This window comes from Antedon mediterranea, chromosome 5, assembly GCF_964355755.1.
Source record: "Antedon mediterranea chromosome 5, ecAntMedi1.1, whole genome shotgun sequence".
In the NCBI taxonomy this organism is placed as follows: Eukaryota; Metazoa; Echinodermata; class Crinoidea; order Comatulida; family Antedonidae; genus Antedon; species Antedon mediterranea.
Genome location: NC_092674.1, coordinates 2,731,288 through 2,753,629, shown reverse-complemented (window position 1 = coordinate 2,753,629; position 22,342 = coordinate 2,731,288). Strand labels below are relative to the sequence as shown.

The 22,342-nt window shown below is 31.0% G+C and overlaps 2 protein-coding genes across 2 annotated transcripts in view; both read left to right on the top strand.

Annotated features, from left to right (window-relative positions):
- LOC140050356 (uncharacterized) overlaps positions 1–9,376 on the top strand; it is a 40,604-nt gene extending 31,228 nt beyond the window's left edge. Inside the window, exon 3 of the mRNA XM_072095512.1 lies at positions 5,053–9,376. Coding sequence (XP_071951613.1) covers positions 5,053–5,613 — 561 coding nt within the window. The 3' untranslated portion in view covers positions 5,614–9,376. The remainder of the gene's footprint in view (positions 1–5,052) is intronic.
- A 4,775-nt stretch (positions 9,377–14,151) lies between these two features.
- LOC140048528 (PCI domain-containing protein 2-like) lies at positions 14,152–20,819 on the top strand. The gene is made up of 12 exons (XM_072093268.1): positions 14,152–14,224; positions 15,484–15,525; positions 15,724–15,845; positions 16,053–16,118; positions 16,632–16,673; positions 17,094–17,148; positions 17,532–17,635; positions 17,757–17,832; positions 18,597–18,738; positions 19,325–19,425; positions 19,615–19,814; positions 20,096–20,819. Exons 1-12 carry the CDS (start codon positions 14,189–14,191, stop codon positions 20,301–20,303), a joined length of 1,194 nt encoding a protein of 397 aa, XP_071949369.1. The 5' UTR covers positions 14,152–14,188; the 3' UTR covers positions 20,304–20,819.
- The last annotated feature ends 1,523 nt before the right edge of the window (positions 20,820–22,342 follow it).

Sequence of the window (22,342 nt, the reverse complement as noted above, 5' to 3'; positions counted from 1 at the left end):
AATCACGAAATTTAGAAATTGACCTGTTTCCAATTTCAATTCATCTTTTATTTCCGAAATTTCCTTTCAAGTTTTGACTAAAGCTCTGTCCAGACTATCAAACTAGTTTGACAAGAAAAGTGTGATCTGCCCAAATATGGTGGTGATATGCTTATTTATGGTAGTAAATCACATTTTTTTTGTCACATAAAGTGTGATAGTGTTGTCAGATTTTTACAGTGATGAATTTAAAACATGCCATCATTTATTTTTTTCAAAGTTTTCTTCAAATGTCCAACATTGAGAAGTTTACAGTTTTTTATGTGTATGGAGTATCTCATATCTGTGATTCACTTTTAAAGGCAGCCTACAGTACAGTACACCACAGTGCTGGTTTCTAGTCTTCTCAAAGAATTTTAAAACATGTCATAAAAAAAGAAGTTATAGCATATAAAGTGTTATTGCAAATTGCATTTAAGCCTAAACAGTTTAAGATATATATTTACATGAGCAGTTTATGATACATCATTTACAATGAACAGTTTTAAAATACTATGGTATTTAAAATGGACAGTTTACGATATAGCAAATTTAAAATTTAATATTTCAAGATAAAGAAACTAGAGAATCTTCGTTTACAGTACACTAGAGTATTGCATTTTGTTGATACTGTCAAATGCAAACTGAAATATAGTAATCGTAAAATTGTTATTTGATATATAATTATATGGAACTTTCTCTACAGTGATTCAGTACACTAGCAGCTTTATTTTATATACCATTAATTTTAATATGTAAAAGTACCATTTTTTATTTTGATGAAATTTAAATTTAGAATAGTCATTTAATAATTGGATTTATTGATTGCCTAGTTGGTGCATCATCCATCATTCAATATATTAAATTGAATTTATATTTACTTTTTTAAATGAATTCAAAATTGTATGACATTTCCAGTTACTCATAATCTTAATTCATTTAGAAAACTAATATTATTAATATATTAAATAGATCTAGGAATTCCGTTCTTGTTTGACATGTCGCGTGCCAAGCTCGTTTAAAGGTCAGATACTTGCGTTCATCAGTAATTGGTGAGTTGTGGTATCCAATGATGTTGATACAGGCATAGATGGATAATATTAAACAGATATTTGATATGGAAAAAAAAGTGTAATTTTGAAATCTATCAAGAAATCTAGCTATAGCTTCATAGCACCTACACGTTTCAATATTTCTTCTTTATTTCACGGCCGATTAGATAAAGATTGGATTTTATCAGAAAATAGATACTGAAAAGTATGGCAAACATGTATTAAATTGCAACTACTGTACAACTCCTATTAAGAGAACACCTTCAGGACCCTCCAAATTGACCACTTAATAAGGGTGTCCCCTGAATAAGGGTTAGTTATAGTGTTACATATTCCGTGTTTTAACCCTAGGTTTGCCAAATGAATAAAAAATAGCCCCAAAATTGGATAACCAAACGGACAAATTGAGGGAATGGTGGAAACCTCACTGTGCATTATGTATTTCAATATCATAGAAGGATGGATTCATTTAACATTTGACATTTCATATAGGCCATTTTATTTTTCATCATTGGTATGTTGTCCAATCTAATGAATATTCATTAGAGTAATTAGTATGCAAGGTCATTTATCATCTTGTTGATACCTTGAAGCATACTTAATTTACTATCAAAACACCGGAGTCATGTTTCTCTTACAAGTTCAACATTCATCCCTGACTGTTAATGGTATTCATAATTTGAATACACCAGCAGCGGATCCGGTAATGAGGTAAATTCTGTGCTCGTGGCCCAGGGCTTATAAGTACATACTTTGGAAACGTTCTGTCAGTCTGGATGCAACTCGGGAACTTAACAGATCATCGAGCTCTGCGTTTAGTGTTCAATATTACTGAGGAAACATCAGTTACCTCATATATTACGATGATGATGATATTTATTTGTGATAATGAAAATACTGATGCTTTGGCAATTATCAAAAATGCCAGTGGAATCTATACTAGTTGTTTGTGCGAGAGAGCTGGTAAGTGTTGTGTTACCTGTGTGTGTGTGCCTTAGTCTAAAACATTACCCTGTTTCACTTGGAGATGTCACCCCTTTCAAAATATCATTCCTTTAAAGATGTCACTTTCAATCATTGAATGCTTTATATGATTGTTTCATATATGCATCATATTTAAAACATTTTGTACATACTGTACATTTATTATTATTATTATTGTTATTGTTTTGCATTTTCTTTATTGCAAAATTGTCACAAATTGTCACTTTCATTCAGAACAATCAAGTCACTGCTGTATGTTTTGCATTGTATGTACCTTTATTGCAATTGTTCTACGCCTCACCTAATAGTAGTAAATACCTGAATACCTTGCAAAATCTTTAATTATTTATTGCAAAATTGTTGTCTTTAATTATTTATTGCAAGATTGTCACAATTATTAGTGTCGCCTTCAAATCAAGTTTAATGTCAATTTGAATTTCTTTCTTTTAATTGGCAATATTCGTCACCTTGAAATTACTGCCATCATAATAGTATTAACTGTTAGTTCAATACCCCTCCTTAATATCATGAACCTTGTTGCTTAATTATTTTATTAAACCCTGGATAAAATTGAATTGAATCTCAAGTAAAATCATAATTTTGATAGCATGAATTAGATACAATCCTCTGACATGCTTCATTGCTTTTTGTAATTTTTTCAACATCAAAATTCTCGTTGTTCAACATTACACAACTCTCTTCAATTCTTATATAAATTTAAATTATTGATAGCTATTGCTGACGACAGATCCTAATAATATTGAAGGATTTGTAAATTAGTGTTAGTTGAGAATGTTTTGTTGATGAGGCGTTTCTAGGTGGTTGACCTTATCATTATTACATCTTTCCTATAGCAAGGTGATTAGGCATTAGTTTGCAAGGCAATTCATTTCAGATATTTTGTCAGTGTTGATATTCTCAATCACTTTTTTTTACATACAGTAGTTTGATGATATAAGTTTTTTTGTCAAACTAGTTTGATAGTGTAGACAGAGCTATACTTCACTGTTGCTATACTGGCTGTTAGCCAAAGCAAAGCAACCAGATGTTTAAAAAAGCCTTGATACAAAGCCCTGGTGCACTTTAAATGTTCCCAATTAGTAATTCTGCAATTAGTAAAGTTGCAGCGAAGGCCTCTATTTATGTAAATGAACTGTATTACTGAAAAAGTTAGCAACGTCAGTCCTATGATGGTCTAATGACCCATATCCTTGTGTACAAGAGCTCTACAAGCTTTAAACTTTGTCACATTCAAGGTTTGAAATTAAAAACTACTTTGTAAAAAGTGCAATGTCATTTATTCAGTCAATTTCAACAAAAAGGTATTAATAATAATACACAATAAAACATAATTAAAAAAAGTATAACAAATATAACTCCCTGGTAGTACCCTTCTTTAGAACACCCCTAGTTTATTTATTAAGGGAATCATTTAAGGTCCCATTGTCGGTGTCCTCCTAATAGGGGTTTTACAGTAGCAGTTTTCACCCCAGGATTGTTGAGTCATGTATCATCAGTGAGTTATTCTATAAGCTCTGTCTACACTATCAAACTAGTTTGACAAAAAAGTTTGATGTACCCAAATATGGTAGTGATATGCTTAAATATGGTAATGATATGACATCATTGTGTCCATATTTATCATTATAATCCCATATAATTTTTATTGATAATAATTAAACCACATAAATAGAATTAGGCTATAGTTATTTAGGCTATAGTTATTTAGGCTACAGAGTTGCTTGAACTATGGATGTATGGTAGTATTATTGACATTTAACTTCAGTACAGATAAACTTTGGAACATTAAATACTAATAGATAATTTTATCATTGTATGATAAAGGATTTCTAACAACAACTTCATTTGTTTTGTTTTTTTCACATTCAAGTTCAAATTAGGAAATTAAAAAAATAGAAATAATTGGAAAAGAGAAAGACTGACTGTCCTTTTCAAGGCTAGAAAAACTGACTTTATTATTTTTGTAATGAATTATAATTATCATCCTTTATTATTCAATTATGTATTGATTGTTAGTCATGTGTGAATCTGATATGACTGGCGACGTACAGTACACAATGTAACTATCTTTTTATGCACATGATTGTGTTTTATTTGCTTCGGTACTGGAGTCAATAATATTGCACTTTCAAAATAGCTCAGAAGTCAATCACAATGTCTGCATTTTGGCGTTAGTTCATTGATTTCTTAATACCAGAGGCGGATCCGGATTTTTTTTTGCAAAAGGAAGTTCTAACATTAAATATTAATTGTTTGTCCGCATCAAAAAGTAATTTTTTATTTAATTTTAGCTGTCGACATGAAAATAAATGTTCGTTTTTCATGTGTGTCTCTGCAAAGTTCTAATTTAAAAGTGGAATACAGTAGTATACTAGGTACAAATCTAGTATTTATTCAGTTTTTTATTATTCAACTTCTGTTTTCAATAATAGTCAAAATAATTCAATTAATTTTTATCATTACTGTAAATAATCACTGTCTGTATATAATTTACAATTAATATTTTTTTTGTAAAAATCACTGTAAAATATGTACGATTGAATGAATAAAGTTCACATATACATCTAAAACATTAGAAAAATAAATAAAAGTTACACTAACTAATGACTTAAAATAGTTTTTGTAATCTAATGTCAGACTTTGTAGATTCATTAGAGGATCAGACAGGATATGATTGAATAGTAGACACAACCTTCTTGTCAAGTAATTATGATGGCTTTTAAGTTTCCTGGTATGCTGCAATGCTTTCTTCAAAATAGCCAATTCCTGATTATTGGGAAATCCCTGTTATTTCCCGGTTCACATCAGATTTTCTGGTTTTTCTAACGTTCTACATTTTACCTTTTCTCAAACCGGTTAAAGTTCGCCAATATACTAGTTTATGAGAACAAACGGCCACAATCTCAAATGTAATGCGTGACCAGAATAATATAATATGTATTCATATTAATTTAATTTAATTTATTAATTTTTGCAGGACTTGGTCAAAAGTCATTTACTGTATGCTGTCCGTGAGGAGGTGTTGGAATTAAAAGAGAAAATAAAAGTACTCACCGAAGAAAACAACAAATTAAAACGAGAGAACAATGCACTACGACAAAAACAAGCACAAACGACGGCAGTGCATCAACACTCTCACCCATCGTCAACGCATCACAGTCCAGCTAGATCAGAACAACAATATTCAGAGGTACAACAATCAACGTCTTTACACCAATCACAGATGAGTATGCAACAAAGCTCAATGCACACGTCATTGGTAGGACAACAACAACTACCGAAACAACCGATGCAACAGACGTACGCCATCAACCAGCAGATCCCGCAGCAACAAAACCAGTTACCGCAGATCACACCTGATCAACCAACATACAATCAGTATCAATCGGTACCAAGGCAAGATTCGTCAAGCTTCCAAGTAGCGCCCTCAACGAGCAGCATCCGTCAGGATTCAGCGACTTCACAACCGCTTCAACAACAGAGGGCGGATCAGATTCACTACCAGCAGGTGGTACAACAACAGACTCATAAACCTTAAACAAGTTCACAAAAATGAACATTTAAGCATTGGTGCTCTTATTAAACCCATATTGAATTAAAAAACGCATTTTCATAAGGAAAATACTTTTTTTTCTTCATGTAGTCCAATCGGTGTTATGGAACCAGTTTGTAACCCCTTTAAACAACCTATGATACGATAAACAAAATGAATACACGCTACATTATTACCTACGTCAGTATAATGCTATAGTTAAAAACGAGGAACATTTTAAACTATTGTATTTAAGTTGTACACTTGTAATAATTGGTGTGACTGCAAAGAATTTTCACAAATGAAACAAACGTTGGTTGAACAATTGTTTCCTTACGCTTCAATGTTTAATAAAATTGAAAGTAAAACTTTGCATTTAAAGTAAAATAAACAGGATTTGTAGATTTGTATATTTAATCAAATTGCAATTCAATTCTCAAAAGAGTTTTTTTTTTATTTATAATTTTCTTGATTGTTAAGTATATTTGATTTGTTACATGTGTAATCAAGATAAAATATTTAAAATTTATTTTGTTCCTATTAAAGAAATGGAATAGTCCAGATTCACATAATTGCACATAATCCTGTGATTCCTATTAATAATCAAACATTTCTGGTCTAACAAATGAAACAATTATTATGCACATTAAATTTGATATAATCACCTTTTATGTAAATGGAATAATTCACATCATTGTCTCGGTTCCAATTGGTAGTAAATAACCCCTATGTAAGAAATGGAATAACCTATACCAATATAACATTTTGCAGTACTGTAGTTTTGTGACTGCTTAAAAATGAAATATGTTTGAATCCCTCCAATTATAATATGAAACGTGTTGTAGTGATTTATCATACTAAATGTAACACATGGGTTAATTATTTAATTAAACAGTAAGATTATTTTTCTTAACAAAAATCAGTGTTGTCGGTAAATACCTGCTTGTCCCATGAAATGATTTCTGTCCCAAACATGAAGCAGTCGATATTGCATCTCTCAATTACCAACTAACCAGTTTAGTATGCCTATGCTGGTGACAATGTGCATGTACATTAGTGACATGGTTTATACATGTTGGTGACAATGTGTATGCATATATTGGTGACAATGTGTATACCTGTTGGTGACAATGTGTATACATGTTGGTGACAATGTGCATGCATGTTGGTGACAATGTGCATGCATGTTGGTGACATTGTGTATACATGTTGGTGACAATGTGTATAATATATTGGTGACAATGTGCATGTACATTGGTGACAATGTGTATACATGTTGGTGACATTGTGTATACATGTTGGTGACAATGTGTATACACATTGGTGACATTGTGCATGTACATTGGTGACAATGTGTATACACATTATTGACATTGTGTATACATGTTGGTGACAATGTGTATAATATATTGGTGACAATGTGTATACATGTTGGCGACAATGTGCATGCATGTTGGTGACAATTTTTATACATATTGGTGACAATGTTTATTCAACATGTTGATGGCAATGTGTATTCATGTTTGTGACGTAATTTATACATGTTGGTGACAATTTATACTGGTGACAACATGCATAGTGTAGTGAGAAAGGTGAATGCAGACTTCATACAGTACTGTACAGTACTATGATTTGAGTGCATGAATAGACCAAATTTGAAATAAGTAATTTGGTAAAAGCTAAAGGTTGGTTCTAACTAAGACGCAACACAAGGGCGTAAGCGCAACGCAAGTAAAAATCAAAGCGTTGAATTATTCAAACACTCGCTTGTAATTGGTCAACTCGCTGTGCTTACATCGTTGCGTCTTAGTGGGAACCAAGATTAAAGTACATTAAAACAATTTAAAATTTGATTATTTTTCACAATAAATGTCAGGAATATTTTATTTACTTAAGCCATCTAATATTTGATTAAGCAAATAATTGACTAGTTATAATTAATAGATGCTTTGAGTAGAATAAGTACTTGTAGTTAAGCCTCAATTGCATTATTAAGTATAATACACTTATTATTAAGCGTCATTTATACACAAGCTATTTTATTTGAAAAATGGAGCTAACTCATCTAATTATTTTTTAACTTTTTAAAACAAAATTACAATTTGCCTCCTATAGTATTGAAATTACAAAATAGATATATGTAATATTTTTGTCGAGTTGAGTATGTGGTTTTTCCAAAATGGTGCAATGGGACGATTATAACTACATACTTGAAACAACTATATCTGTATAGTAAACTAACAAATAGCATTACGAAAAAACCAGATTATTAAACCAATTTTCATCAAAATTTAAAAAAAAAATTTTAATAATAAAAGCACATTAAAGCTTGATTGCAATTGGTTGATGCTTGCATGCTTGCTTAACGCAATTACAGTGATTTCCACCAATCATAAGCAACGACTCATATGAACTGTTGCGTTGCATCCAACCAAGCTTTATTCTGTGCATTCTGTAACATGAAAATGATAAATTTTCTTTAAAGTTTAATTTTTTACAGTTAGCATGTTCTTCCCTCCTCAAGCAGGAACTTAAAAAGTGACAATGATTAGATTTAATTGTTTGTATATTAGAATAATCTATTCAATTGCTTTACTACTTCATTTCCATACAGCCCCCACACCCCCGCCCCCCTTCTCCCAATTCAGTTATGTTTTATTGTTCTTCCAACATATATTTGTATCAATGCTATCCATAATATGTAATTGGCCATTTCTAATTATATTCTTTAGTGTAGTAAATGTTAAAATGTTTCTCTAAGAGGAAAAAATAAACTAATTAGGCAAATTAGCACTTGAATACAAGAATAACAGCTAAAAAGTGTGATCGACTGCACATTAACCAGGCCCAAAATTACATATACAAAAGTACATATATCTTGTAGAGTTATAATATATTATAACACAAAATATATTAATTTTTAAAACGACTAATACATTGTAAAAATTAATATATTTGAGAGTTAAACTAGAATCGGTAAATGTAAGCCAGTGATATTTTCATTTCTATGTAATAAGTAGTATTGCTAAAATATCATTTACGTTTTTGAATTTAGCCAAGTCAATCTTTTTAATGCACTTGTATTTGTGATTTTGTTTCTTCACATTTATTTGATAAGATCAAAGTGGAAGTTGCGAATAAGAAAGAAATCGATAGTTCAATTTAATATTTACTGTCAGATACTAATTTTTAAATTAAAGCTGTTTCAAGCAGGAGGAAATCTAGATATGTTAGTAGTACCCTGGGAATGATGATAGCAACAATTTGAGAGAACAACAGAGAGATAATGTGTTATGTTTTCTTAAAAAATTACATTATGGGATAAAATGCTACATTTGAATAAACAATAAAATATTACTGACCTGGGAAAAATATTGATGATCTAGATGAAATTAAAGCTGATCTGGGAAAAACATTGCTGATCTGGATGAAACTATTGCTGACCTGGAAAAAAATATTGCTGACCTGGGTGACAATATTGCTGACCTGGGAAAAATATTGCTGATCTGGATGAAAATATTACTGACCTGGGATTAATTATTATTAGTAGTACAAATCTGGATATTGTTAATTATTTTTATTAATATGGCATATTATAAAAATTTTGTTGTAATGTAAATGGCTCTTTATTACTATTTTTAAACATTTGATATTGATATTATTGATCAGCTGTTTTCGTCATTCCATCATGGACCAAGCTAAGATACATAGTTGGCTATTGTTCACTTGTTATTGTTAATATTGATGATTAAAAACTCCAACAAACAAATATAGATTTCTATCGTTTTTTTTTTTTTTAAATAATCTGCCGTTTTGTAGCGTTTTTGAAATCCTTCGTTCTCAAGACGATGAATTGTATGAAACGTATCTTCTTTTCGTGCAACACACTATGCAGTATGCTGTATACTTCTTGCTTCTTGTTGGTATGCAAGTTTGTTTTTTTACGATAACATGTTCAACTTTAATATTTATTTTCGGATGTAACATGCAAACGTTAATACATTAGAGATACCTATTACTAGGTTAAGTTCAACACTTAATTTCACAATTTGATGAGCTCAATACATGCTATACAAACTAAAATGTTAAGAATGCTAAATGAACTTTAGTAATTGATTACTCTTTATGATTATATAGAAACATCAAATGGTAAGAGTCATTAGCCTCCCGTGCGGTCGTGACTGCGTTCTACAGCTTGGATATCATGACATGACGTCCATACAAACTGATGTTGAGATTGTAAGATGTATGACGTAAGACAGTTGAGATACCATCAGATACAGAAAGTTACTAAGCATGTTGACATTTTTGTGGTCCCTGATTTACCGACCTATTTCACACTTCACTACAACATTTTTTTTTATCCTGTTACGTAGTATGTATTTATTTTAAAGAACCATGTTTTTTACGCTGCTGCTCTAGCCAGCTACGTCCCATGAGGACTACTCATTCATAAGCTAAAGCAAGCAGCAGTTATAGTATATAAGGCCGACAGTTTTGCGACTTTGTAAACTCGAATTATAATTTATAGATCCCAGCTGCTGGACTCAAAAAACGTCTGGGAAAAGAGAGTCTATGAGGGCTCACGGTTAAGTTGAACGATATTGGATTCTCGCGAATCTTTGATTGGTTGACGCGAATCAACAGACTGGGAAGAATTTCTCATTGGTGTACCGCCGTAAAGTCACGTTGTCTCTAGAGGGTATTCAGTTGCATGCAAACAGGTTGAGGTAACACACACACACAGCACATTAAAGTTCAAAATTGACCATTTTTAAATGGGCATGTGAATCATAATTAAATAACTATCTTTGATTTGTATGTATTTTTTCAATTAAAGAACATCTTTTTGAATAAGTAATCATAAATATATCTGAAGAAACAAACAATGATTAATTTTAAAATTTCGAGCAGCGTTTTTTGTAAGAAATATTTCTTGTTTAATTCTGAATGTTTGACTGACGAGTACTTGGTCTGTTTGATTAACGACTCGCTATCATTATAACACGCTATAATACTATTCTTTATGTTGTAATACGCAGTAGTATAATACTATGGCATAATACAATTATTAAAACTATGGTTTGTCTGTGTTTCAAAAGGCATGAAATGTTAATAAAGAAATAGTTTTTCTTTTGATAAAAAGACAAACCACAGGTCTTTTACAAACCAAGGTTTTGTCTTTTACAAACCATTTTTGTTTACAGTTACATGCCTACTATAAAACAAAACACCGTTTGTAAGACAAACCATGATTGGTAGGACAGAATAGGTGTCTGTGTCGGCGGACGGCGCCCCGTAAACCACGCACAACATGATCCGATAGTGCAGTAGTATTGACTATAAAGCTCGGTCCCACTCTAGAACGCAACGCAAGCGCAACGCAAGCGCAACGCAAGTAATTTGGCCAACCAACAAAAGCAATGGATTATCCATTGCTTCTTGCGTTGCACTACGTTGCGTCCTAGTTTCACAAACCAAGATTTTTAGATACTTCTTTGAAATAAGTCGTATATAAATTCTAAATAAATCGTGCAATAATTGCAATTCTAACGATATCACTATTTTCAGAAAACGAACAAATTAGAGGCCCCAGATTTATAATAAATGTGCTTCTTAACATTTCAGAGGTGAGTTAAATAATGAGTCTTATGTCTTAGTCACGTTGCAACACAAACGCGCATGTGCGTGGCAAAATGAGAGAAGGAACAAGTCGTATGTATTGATTACGCGTTATTGATATGAGCTGACGATGTCATTTTGATAAATGTTAAGTTATAGAGTTACAGGTTTAAAATATATAGTCTGATTTTGGAATATAGAATAATATTATACAAGAAACTTTATTTGTCTTCGTAAAAAAACAAAGAAATGTCGGTTGTCAGAGAATCCGATTAAATAGAATATAATTGTATATTCATACAGTTGTACGTCGATTTTTCCGAAATAAATGTTCCTCCTCCTTACCATCACCCCTCAGTATTAATGCTTCAGTGGGCGCCTTTAGTAGGCCAGGCTTAAACAGAGAACTGAGATAGTTTCCAATAATAAATATGATTTATACGGATAATTTGTCATAGTCATAAATAATAATAATATATAACAAATTAATAGACCAGAACTGAGTCCTACACTTATAGATGCCGTTATGATCCACTTTTTATCATTTCTCCTCCAATAATAGGAAATAGACGTCATATTAAATAAAATAATGATGAGTTAAGCTCTGTCTACACTATCAAATTTGATGTGACAAAACATGTGATGTGCCCATATATGGACATGATGATGTCATATCACTACCATATTTGGACACATCACACTTTTTTTGTCAAATTAATTTGATAGTGCAGACAGAGCTTTATACTTTGCCTTATTTTGTTGATGGCGCTCTTCAGAAAAATAATTTTGTACGCGTTGCACTATTTTGCTTCATGTCGTTGGTGGCGCTCTTCAGAAAAATGAATACAGTGTACAGTGAATTATTGTAGTGTATCTATAATTAATGGCCTATTCAGACACATTTTAAATCGCTTAAAAACTCATTTATTATTGATAAAGACTGTCTTGCTCATCATTATTATTATCATATTCGTGTTTCTATCACTAATATTTCAGCATACAATGTCCCAGCTTATAATGCGCATTTTTTAAAGGGTTGTTTGAATTAAATAAAACAATTGAAACGTAAATGAATAACACCATTTGCTTTTAATACAATACAATTTTACATACAATTATTTCTTCTCGGAAAAATAGTTTCTTGCACACCGAAACAGGCTAACTGAAGTTGCCAGCAGCAGCTATGGTTTTAGTGAACACATCTCACTTTGGCCCTCATTAATGTCAAAAATAAAATCAAAATCGACCTTTTCCATTAATGGCAACATCAAAATAAAATAGACACACAGAAAAACCAAAACGACATTTAAAATATTCTGTCAGGCACTTTAAACATAATGATTCTACTGTATATAAGTAGTTATACTTTTCTTCAGAACTTGCCTGCAAGATTAGTAACTTTCTGAATGTTTTTAATTAATTTTATATTAATATTTGTTAATCTCATTAACCAATGAGAGCACAGTATGTAGCAATGAAACCCATACTTCCCCAATTGTTTTTATTTTTTACAGTGCAGTGTTGCTTCTCTCAAGTCAGGTGGTGATGTTTCTGTAACAGCATACGATATTCCGTGTACTTGATAAAAACAGACTGGAATTAATAAGTACTGTCCATTGATATATGTTATTATGTAACAACAAAGTAACAATTGGAAAAATACTGTAGCTGAGGTTTTTTTTTCTTTAAATTGTCTTTAATTTTTTTTCTTCTTACTGCATTCGAATTGATTGAATAATTTGGAAAATTGCTGTAAGATAAAACAAAATAATGTCATTTAAAAGCTTGATAGCATTGAACTTTTGACCATTTAGTTTATATACTTTAACTTTAAGAATAAAAATGTATACATTAATTATTAATATTATTAATATAATAATAGTAATAGTAAATACTGACCTGAGCCACAGACAACAAAGATGAACAGTCCCAACAACCACGGACCTACTGGTGATTTCTCTTCTAACGCTTTCTGAAGAAAAAAAACAGATGATTTATTAATTTTTGTAAGTACAGTACTTTAAATTTAAACAAAACTATGGTCGATGAAAAATGTGGCACACACAAATATATAGGCCTATTTAAAAAATAAAAAAAAACAGTATTATTTAATATTAATCATTTATAATAAATCTATTGGAAAATAGTACATTATATTTCTAATAAGTGTTTGAGCCTAGGCCTATTCGACCAGATGTTTCCATATGTGCCTGTCACTGAAAAAGCCTCTTCGCCCACTGCCAAAACTCAGGCCTATCGTGTCAACAAACACAACGCGATAATATGAATGACGTTTTTATACTTACTGTGCCTTTCTGGACATTGCCTCGCTTTTCGACATTTTTGCTAGCTTTCTCATTAGCAAGGCGCATTCGTTGCTTGCTGGGCATATTTATTTTGTTGGTAATTCACGATGTTATAAAGAAAAATGTAATAAAAAACTTGTTATTTGTAACAGCCTTCAGTTTCAGTTCACGAACAAGACGGAAAAGAAAGCTGGCCGAAACACGATTTATATTTACATATCAACACGCATAACAAAAAATAGTTCAATATTTCAAAACACATTTAATGTTTAATTATATATATGAACTGGAAGAAATATAACTATGAAAAAAATACATTTTAAAATAATTTATTTTATAATTAAAGTAGTCTAACAATACTTAAACATTAAACATAAAATATTGCGTATTAATAAATATAATATTCTAGAGTGTAAACAAGCCTCTAATAGATAAAAAGGCTAGCTAAACTTGACGTGGCAGGTCATATTTTGAGCTTTTAAAATTATTTATCCAAATAATATTTTATATTTTCGAAAATTTAAGTGCGAGGGTATTTTGTGTTTAAATTCTTGTTTACTTGATGTATTATTGAAATAATTAATGAAACATGTGAGCTTGCATGATTAGAGTTTGACCTCCCATAATGCAATTTAAGAAATGGCAATTTAAACATGGCGCAGACCTCGCTGAATTCGTACCTCCGCAAGGTAATGTTAAAATAGTCGTTTTGTCCTTCATTAACTCTATTTGTGTTTCTGCAAAGTTTCTGAGAATATGGTGTTAAATTTTCCCGATATACATTATACAAATCATTTTAATACTTCCTTAAATACAGCTAGACTAAACTCTAGGCCAGCTAGATGAGATGGACGGCGGTGGACTAAAATGTGAAGATAGGAGAATATCGCGTCGAGTCGGGTACTGGACTAGGCAAAAGCATGGTTTAAAATGACTGATGAGCCTAGCATTATCTTGCGCTGTTTTTGCAGGGCCTAGTCTAGTACTACTCTGATATTTGTAGTAGGCTAATAAATAATAATAATATTCTCTACTCCAACTAGACTAGGCCTAGTAGTAATGTATTTCGAAAAAGAAAGAAATTATTATAATATTAAATATAATTATAATCAATTATTACTAAAATTTTATTAATCCAGAAACGAGCTGTCAGAATTATCTCAGGGGTAACTTTTCGTGCTCACACCCAAGATCTCTTTCAAAAAAATAAAATATTAAAAATTGAGGATCTCTATAGATTTAATGTTGGTGTCATCATGTTTCAATTAACCGCCGGACACTTACCACCTATAATATCCAGTAAATTCACTCAAAATAAACAATACCACACTCACCAAACAAGACAAAAAGATCAGTATCACCTGCCATTTACTCGAACTAGACTTAAAATGAATACCCTTGTATATACTGGACCTAAACTCTGGAATTCTCTTCCTTTATCTCTTAAAAAATCTCATAACTGTGCTTTATTTAAACGTCAATTTAAACTATTATTGGTTGAAGGTTCTTTGTAAATTCTTTTATTATTGATATATTTGATATTTCTTAAATAATTTATATAATCTATTTTTTACTTGTTTTTTTAGTTCTAAACATGTTAAACTTGTGTTAGAGAAAAGATATTAGTTTAATTGTTGTTTTTTTGGAGTTTCTAATTGTGTTATATTATTTATATTTTATTTGTTTTGTTTTGAGGAGCCTATTCACCACAAGCTTTGCTTTCTTTTAGGCTCCTCCACTTTATATTTATATATTTGTAAAGTGAAATAAATAAATGAAATGAAATACTAACTCCTAGTTAGGCTATAATGCTTCTGTCTGTGGTAACTGATAGGTAGTGTGTAGGCCCTCTGAGTGATAGGCTAACTAAGGCAGGCATTGACATAATACATAAGCCAAATTATCGAACTAAAACTGGCTAAAGAAAGTATCCAATTTGTTTTTGTAGGTGGATTCAGCAATACAGTACAAAGATAGTGACATATTGGTGGTATGTAGTATTAATTATTAATAAAATTATTATAAGAAATACAACATTTTTTTCTATATTAAATGTCTATAAGCAATACAACAAAGCAAAACATACATACAATGATTTTTTAACAACATAATTACTGTAATATTGAAATTGAAATAATGTAAAATGTTTTCTATGAAATGTTTTGATGTGTTTTTGTAATCATTGCAGGAATTATTGTCCAATCGTGATCCGCATATATTAAATCCAAATCTACGCATCGATGATCCTGAAACGCACTGTGAAAGTATTTTGGAACCACCGTATGATAAAATAGTTGCTGCTCACTTAAAGTAATGAATTAACTTTCAATTCAGACACAATATAATTGCTTAAATTTTAATCTATTATCCATATTATCTCAAATTTATTCACATTTATTCATTAATATATATATTTACATTGTTATATAAAATATTTTCTGTAGTCTTATGAAATCACTAAGACATTTTGTGAATCTATCTAATCATTATTATTATCTATATTGTTATCTTTGCTAGATGCATTTGGAGCTCAAACAACCAAGATCTGGTGGCTTGTTATGGATTCCAATCACTTCTTGTAAGGTATCCTTTTACAGCTCTGCTGCAGTACTATTGTATATTGATTACTTTTAATTTTATTTCAAGCACCACACAATATGGTAAATTTGTAACATTGTAAAACTGAGAAGAAATTAAGCACGGACAACCACAAAACAAGCCAAAAAATATTTTACTAGTGGTGCACTAAAAAAGAAAAAAAAAATATATAACTGTAATAAGATAAAATATGAAGTTTATAATATGCAAAAGCAAATATGTATAATGTTATTCAATAACTGTTGCATCCATGTATGTATGAATTACATTTATTTTATAATAGCACAAATTTATTTTATTTATTTTTATTTAAATTCAGAATAATGTTCTACGCTAAAACAAAATCTTGATGACAACTTGATACACACCCACTTGATCAGCTGATTCCATTTTATATGCATTGTAACTGTTCTGTATGTTGTTCAGTAATTCATGGCACTATATACAGTTGTAAATACAATTTAAAAATTTAAATTTTTCTTAATTTCTGTAATCTAGTGAATTTAACAAAGCTCTACAGACTCATAAAGAAGAAAACTGGTAATATATTTTGAATGTACTATTGCATGCTATGGAATGTACTATTGTATGCTATTGAATGTACTATTGCATGCTATTAAATGTACTATTGTATGCTATTGAATATACTATTGCATGCTATGGGATGTACTATTGTATGCTATTGAATGTACTATTGCATGCTATGGAATGTACTATTACATGCTATAAAATGTACTATTGTATGCTATTGAATGTACTATTGCATGCTCGGTTTTGGGAAAATGAATGAATTATATTCGTATTACAATTTCGGCTTTTCCATTCTTTTAATGAAAATTTGACCTTGTCAAAACGTAATTTGATTATGTAATATATTATTTTTGAGAATAAATAGATTAAATATCTGCATTCAACTCATAAATATGAATTATTTGTACATTATTGTGTTTTATTTTCTAGGGCTTTACCAGTTCTATATACCATCACATTGGACCTGAGACTCTACGCTACAGCTGTAAGTATTACCACTCTCTTGTATGACCATAACATATGTGGTATAGTGATACAGTTTCATTGTTATAGAAATATAATATATTAAGCTCTGTCTACACTAAAGCTCTGTCCACACTTTATGTAAACTTTATGTAAAAAAAAATATCACTACCATATTTGGGCACATTACTACCATAATTCAGTAGGGGGTTACCCCGGTGTATTAGTACATCACAGCCACTGATCACCAACTGGGCCCTCTGGGAGACCAGTCTTTGACTGAAGAGGTTACCCAGTATAAATATATCTTTCAATCAATCAATTTTGCCAGTGTAGTCAGAGCCTTAAGAAAAAATACTGTTACCAGCTAATATTCACTAACCGTTTTTATTGTTTGTAACGTAGGCTGATAGCCAAATGCAAAAGATGGGCAAAGGCAAACCAGGAGAGAAGCTAGAGAAAGCGGCCGAGACGCTTATGCAATGCTTTAGGACATGTGCTAGTGATACGTAAGGTTAACGTGTTGTTACGTAAAATACATAATCATTCATTGTAACTTGCATTTATTATCCGCACTACGCAGAACGCTTATTGAATAATTATATAATTTTTTTTTTTTTTTTTTTTCAGGAGACCTCCCTGGGAAGACTCTAAAAAACAAGGAATGCTTTATTTAGTCAACCAACTGTTTAAAATTTACTTTAAGGTAATTAAATAGCAGTGATATTTATTATCTAATGTGAATACATCATAATAGCATTGTAATGTCTAATGTAATGTCTAATGTACATCATGTGAGTAGTAATATACAAAAATAAATATTGATGGATATTGATAAATATTGATAAATATTAATAGATATTGATAAATAGTGATAGGTCCTCCAATTGCTTTTTTTTTTTTTGCAGATTAACAAACTTCACCTTTAGTAATATACCAAATTAAATATTGATGGATATTGATAAATATTGATAGGTCCTCCAATTGCTTTTTGTTTTTTTGCAGATTAACAAACTTCACCTTTAGTAATATACCAAATTAAATATTGATAGATATTGATAGGTCCTCCAATTGCTTCTTTTTTTTTTTTTTGCAGATTAACAAACTTTACCTTTAGTAATATACCATGGATATGGATGGATATATTGATGAATATTGATAAATATTGATAGGTCCTCCAATTGCTTTTTTTTTTTTTTGCAGATTAACAAACTTCACCTTTAGTAATATACCAAAATAGATATTGATAGGTCCTCCAATTGCTTTATTTGTTTTTTTGCAGATTAACAAACTTCACCTTTAGTAATATACCAAATTAAATATTGATAGATATTGATAGGTCCTCCAATTGCTTCTTTTTTTTTTTTTTGCAGATTAACAAACTTCACCTTTAGTAATATACCAAATTAAATATTGATGGATATTGATAAATATTGATAGGTCCTCCAATTGCTTTTTTTTTTTTTGCAGATTAACAAACTTCACCTTTGTAAACCGTTGATTCGCGCCATCAACAGCTCACCGCATCTAACTAAATATAGCATCGCACAACGAGTTACCTACAAGTATTATGTCGGAAGGAAAGCGATGTTTGAGGGCGACTTTAAGAGTGGTAAGTAGCTGACCTCCCAACTATCCCGGCAATGGCGAGTGTCCCGATATTTTGGATAAACAACAAAAACCTCCCAATTAATAATTTCTACTACTCTAGATATTGATGACAATAGAAAACATATTAAAATCAGTCCATATGATGTTTATAATCCATTTATGCATTGTTTAATAAGTTAAATAATGAGTATAATATTAAGTACAATACCTTTTTCGCCATTGTGAGGTGGTTTCCCGAAAGATCGTAAAAATCGAAACAGTACTGGGTATGACCAACTAGCGTTCTTGTCACCAACTAGTCATCCATTCATAGAAGTACTGATGTAGTAGCCTATCTGTACGGTGACCATAGAATGTGACCCGAGACATTAATGATGCCAATATATTTAGGTTTTTCACAGTCCACTGTATGGTTTGATTTAGTATTATAGCACCCTTTATATTTTCATAAAACCTGATACAATATTTATTTTTTCCAAGTTAGGAGGTCTGAACAGTGTTGTTATTAATTGATGCAGAATCTTGGTATTGAAAACAAACTCAAAACAATTCCTCATAATGTAATATACTTTTTTACTGTTTTTCAGCTGAGGATGATTTGAGTTTTGCGTTCCAGCATTGCCACCACGGAAGTCGACACAATAAACGCCTCATTCTGATATATCTTTTACCTGTAAAGATGTTGCTGGTATGCACCATTAGCTCTTTCAATTTCCATTATTACTCAATTGTTCAATTCCTTCGTCAAAGCTGAGTTCAATTCCTGGCTCAATTGTAACAACGGTACTTTAGTCTTTAAAGTATGTTTAATTACAATTTTAATAAAAATGAGATCGATATAAGCTCAATATAAAAGAACTTCTTAAATTTTTATTAGGGTCAAATGCCAAAAACGAATCTCTTGCACAAGTACGACCTCACTCCATTTATTGACATTGCTAAAGCTGTCCGTGTTGGCAACCTAAAGCTACTGACCGAGACATTGGAAAAACACGAGGACTTCTTCATCAAGAGTGGTGTTTACCTTATTCTGGAGAAGCTCAAAATCATCACATACAGGAACCTGTTTAAAAAAGTGTATGTTCCATATCCTAAGCCCTGTCTACACCATCAAACGTTATGTGACAAAAAATGTGATGTGCCCGTATATGATATATATATCACTACCATATTTGGGCATATAACTACCTTATTTGAGCACCTCACACTTTTTTTTGTCAAACTAGTTTTATAGTGTAGACAGAGTTTTTTAAATAACTTCATATCATATTTTAAAGCTCTTTGACTTTCATTTTTTTTTCACACATAGGTTATTATGAACAAGCTCTTTGACTTTCACTTGATTTTTTTTTTCACAGGTCGGTTATTATGAACACGCATCAGTTACCCGTTGATGCGTTTGTGTCTGCTCTTAAATGGATGGGAGAGTCCGATGTTGATGGCGATGAGGTCGAGTGTATTATTGCAAACCTCATATTTCAGGGTCGAATCAAGGGTTATATTTCACACCAACATAAAAAGCTTGTTGTTAGTAAACAAAATGCATTCCCAATTCTGTCTGCGTAATAAACGCTCGTGAGGATTCTCTGCAGGTCACGTGGTCATGTACGGGATGACGTACGTGTGTTGGCGATAAAGCAAAATGCATTCCCAATTCTGTCTGCGTAATAAACACTGGTGAGGATTCTCTGCAGGTCACGTGGTCATGTACGGGATGACGTTCATGTGTTGCTGATAATTCTGTGCGATTCTCAATGGAAGTTTGTTTACATGCACATGTCCTACTGATCAATGGAGTTGTAATGAAGCTATTACGTTTTGTAAAAGCATTGTACATATTTTATAACAATTAAAATACATCTTTTTCTTTATCTTTTTGTGGGTTTTGTTTTTGTTAATTTGTAAAGAACTCTAGTACTACAGTACTTCCCTCTGGAATTTTAGTGATCACGACTTACACAATCCATCGCTTGGACCATGGACTGTATACTTTATTTATTTCATTTTAGTGATTACAGCCCAGCACTGAATTTAATCAATAAAAATAAAAAGACAAACTGGCATGCGCAGCATCACATACTGTAATGTGTTCTGCGCATGTTACCTCGGCATATTTTAAAAGGTTGATATTTTGGCAAATTTTCGAAAAATGACCAAATTTCGACCCTTTTATTTTTTGACATAACTGGTTCCTAAGAAGATGATAAGATTATAAGATGATGATAATGCAATATATGTGCATATATGGCAACATTATTGCATAATAATTGAATTTTAAAAAGCCAATATTTTGGTAATTTTCGCAAAAATTAACAAATTCTGACCCTTTTATTTTTTTACTTAACTGGTTCCTATGACTCTATAAGATGATGATAAAGTAATATATGGGCATATATGGCAATATTATTGCATAATAATTGAATTTTAATAGAATAGTACAGGGAAATTTTCGAAAAATGACCAAATTTCGACCCTTTTAATTTTAGACATAAAATGGTTACTATCGCATAATAAACATGCGCAGAGTCGAATAATGGGTTCTGCGCATGTCAATTATGCTATTGTAACCAGTTATATCGAAAAATAAAAAGGTCGAAATTTGGCCATTTTTGGAAAAAATCCCTGTACTATAGTACAGGGAAATTTTCGAAAAATGACCAATTTTCGATCCTTTTATTTTCATACATAAATGGTTACTATCGCATAATAAACATGCGCAGAGTCGAATAATGGGTTCTGTGCATGTCAATTATGCTATAATAACCAGTTATGTCAAAAAATGAAATGGTCGAAAATTATTGTTAGATATAAATGGTTACTATAGCATAATAAACATGCGCAGAGTCGAATAATGGGTTCTGCGCATATCAATTATGCTATAGTAACCAGTTATATCGAAAAATAAAAATGTTTAAAAATGTACTATAGTACAGGGAAATTTTTCCAAAAATGGCCAATTTTCGACCCTTTTATTTTTAGACATAAATGGTTCCTATGACTCTATAAGATGATGATAACGCAATATATATGCATATATGGCATTATTATTGCATAATAATTGAATTTTAAAAAGTCGATATTTTGGCCATTTAAAAAAAGGTAGTAAACGGAAATATATATATGTATTATATAAAGTCAGATTGAAAGTTTGACTGAATAAATAAAGGTGGTGCATGGACACCTCCATGGGTGGTGGTTAACCACAAAAGATAAAATATCACAAATCAATAACTTTCCCGCTTGTTTATTACGGTAGCTGTACAAATGAAACAATGGAAAACACAAGAAAAAAATCAAAATCACCAAAATAAAAAATAGATACAGTACAATTGATATTCTTCAAACAAGAAATATATTTAACATTTTAAAAACATCGCAAGATCGTAATGGGTCTAGTTTTCCAAGGCGATTTATTGAAAGTAAAAGCGTGCATTTTAGACGTTTTCTATACTATATACTTTTAGCACCCTGCAACAGTCTAGTACAGTAATATTGTTAAACGAATTTACGTCGATAAAATTTAAATGCGTGTCCTTGGTTAAAAAAGATAAATATATATAAAATATATATAAAAGGAAAATCCTAGCTAACAAATCACGGTGGCT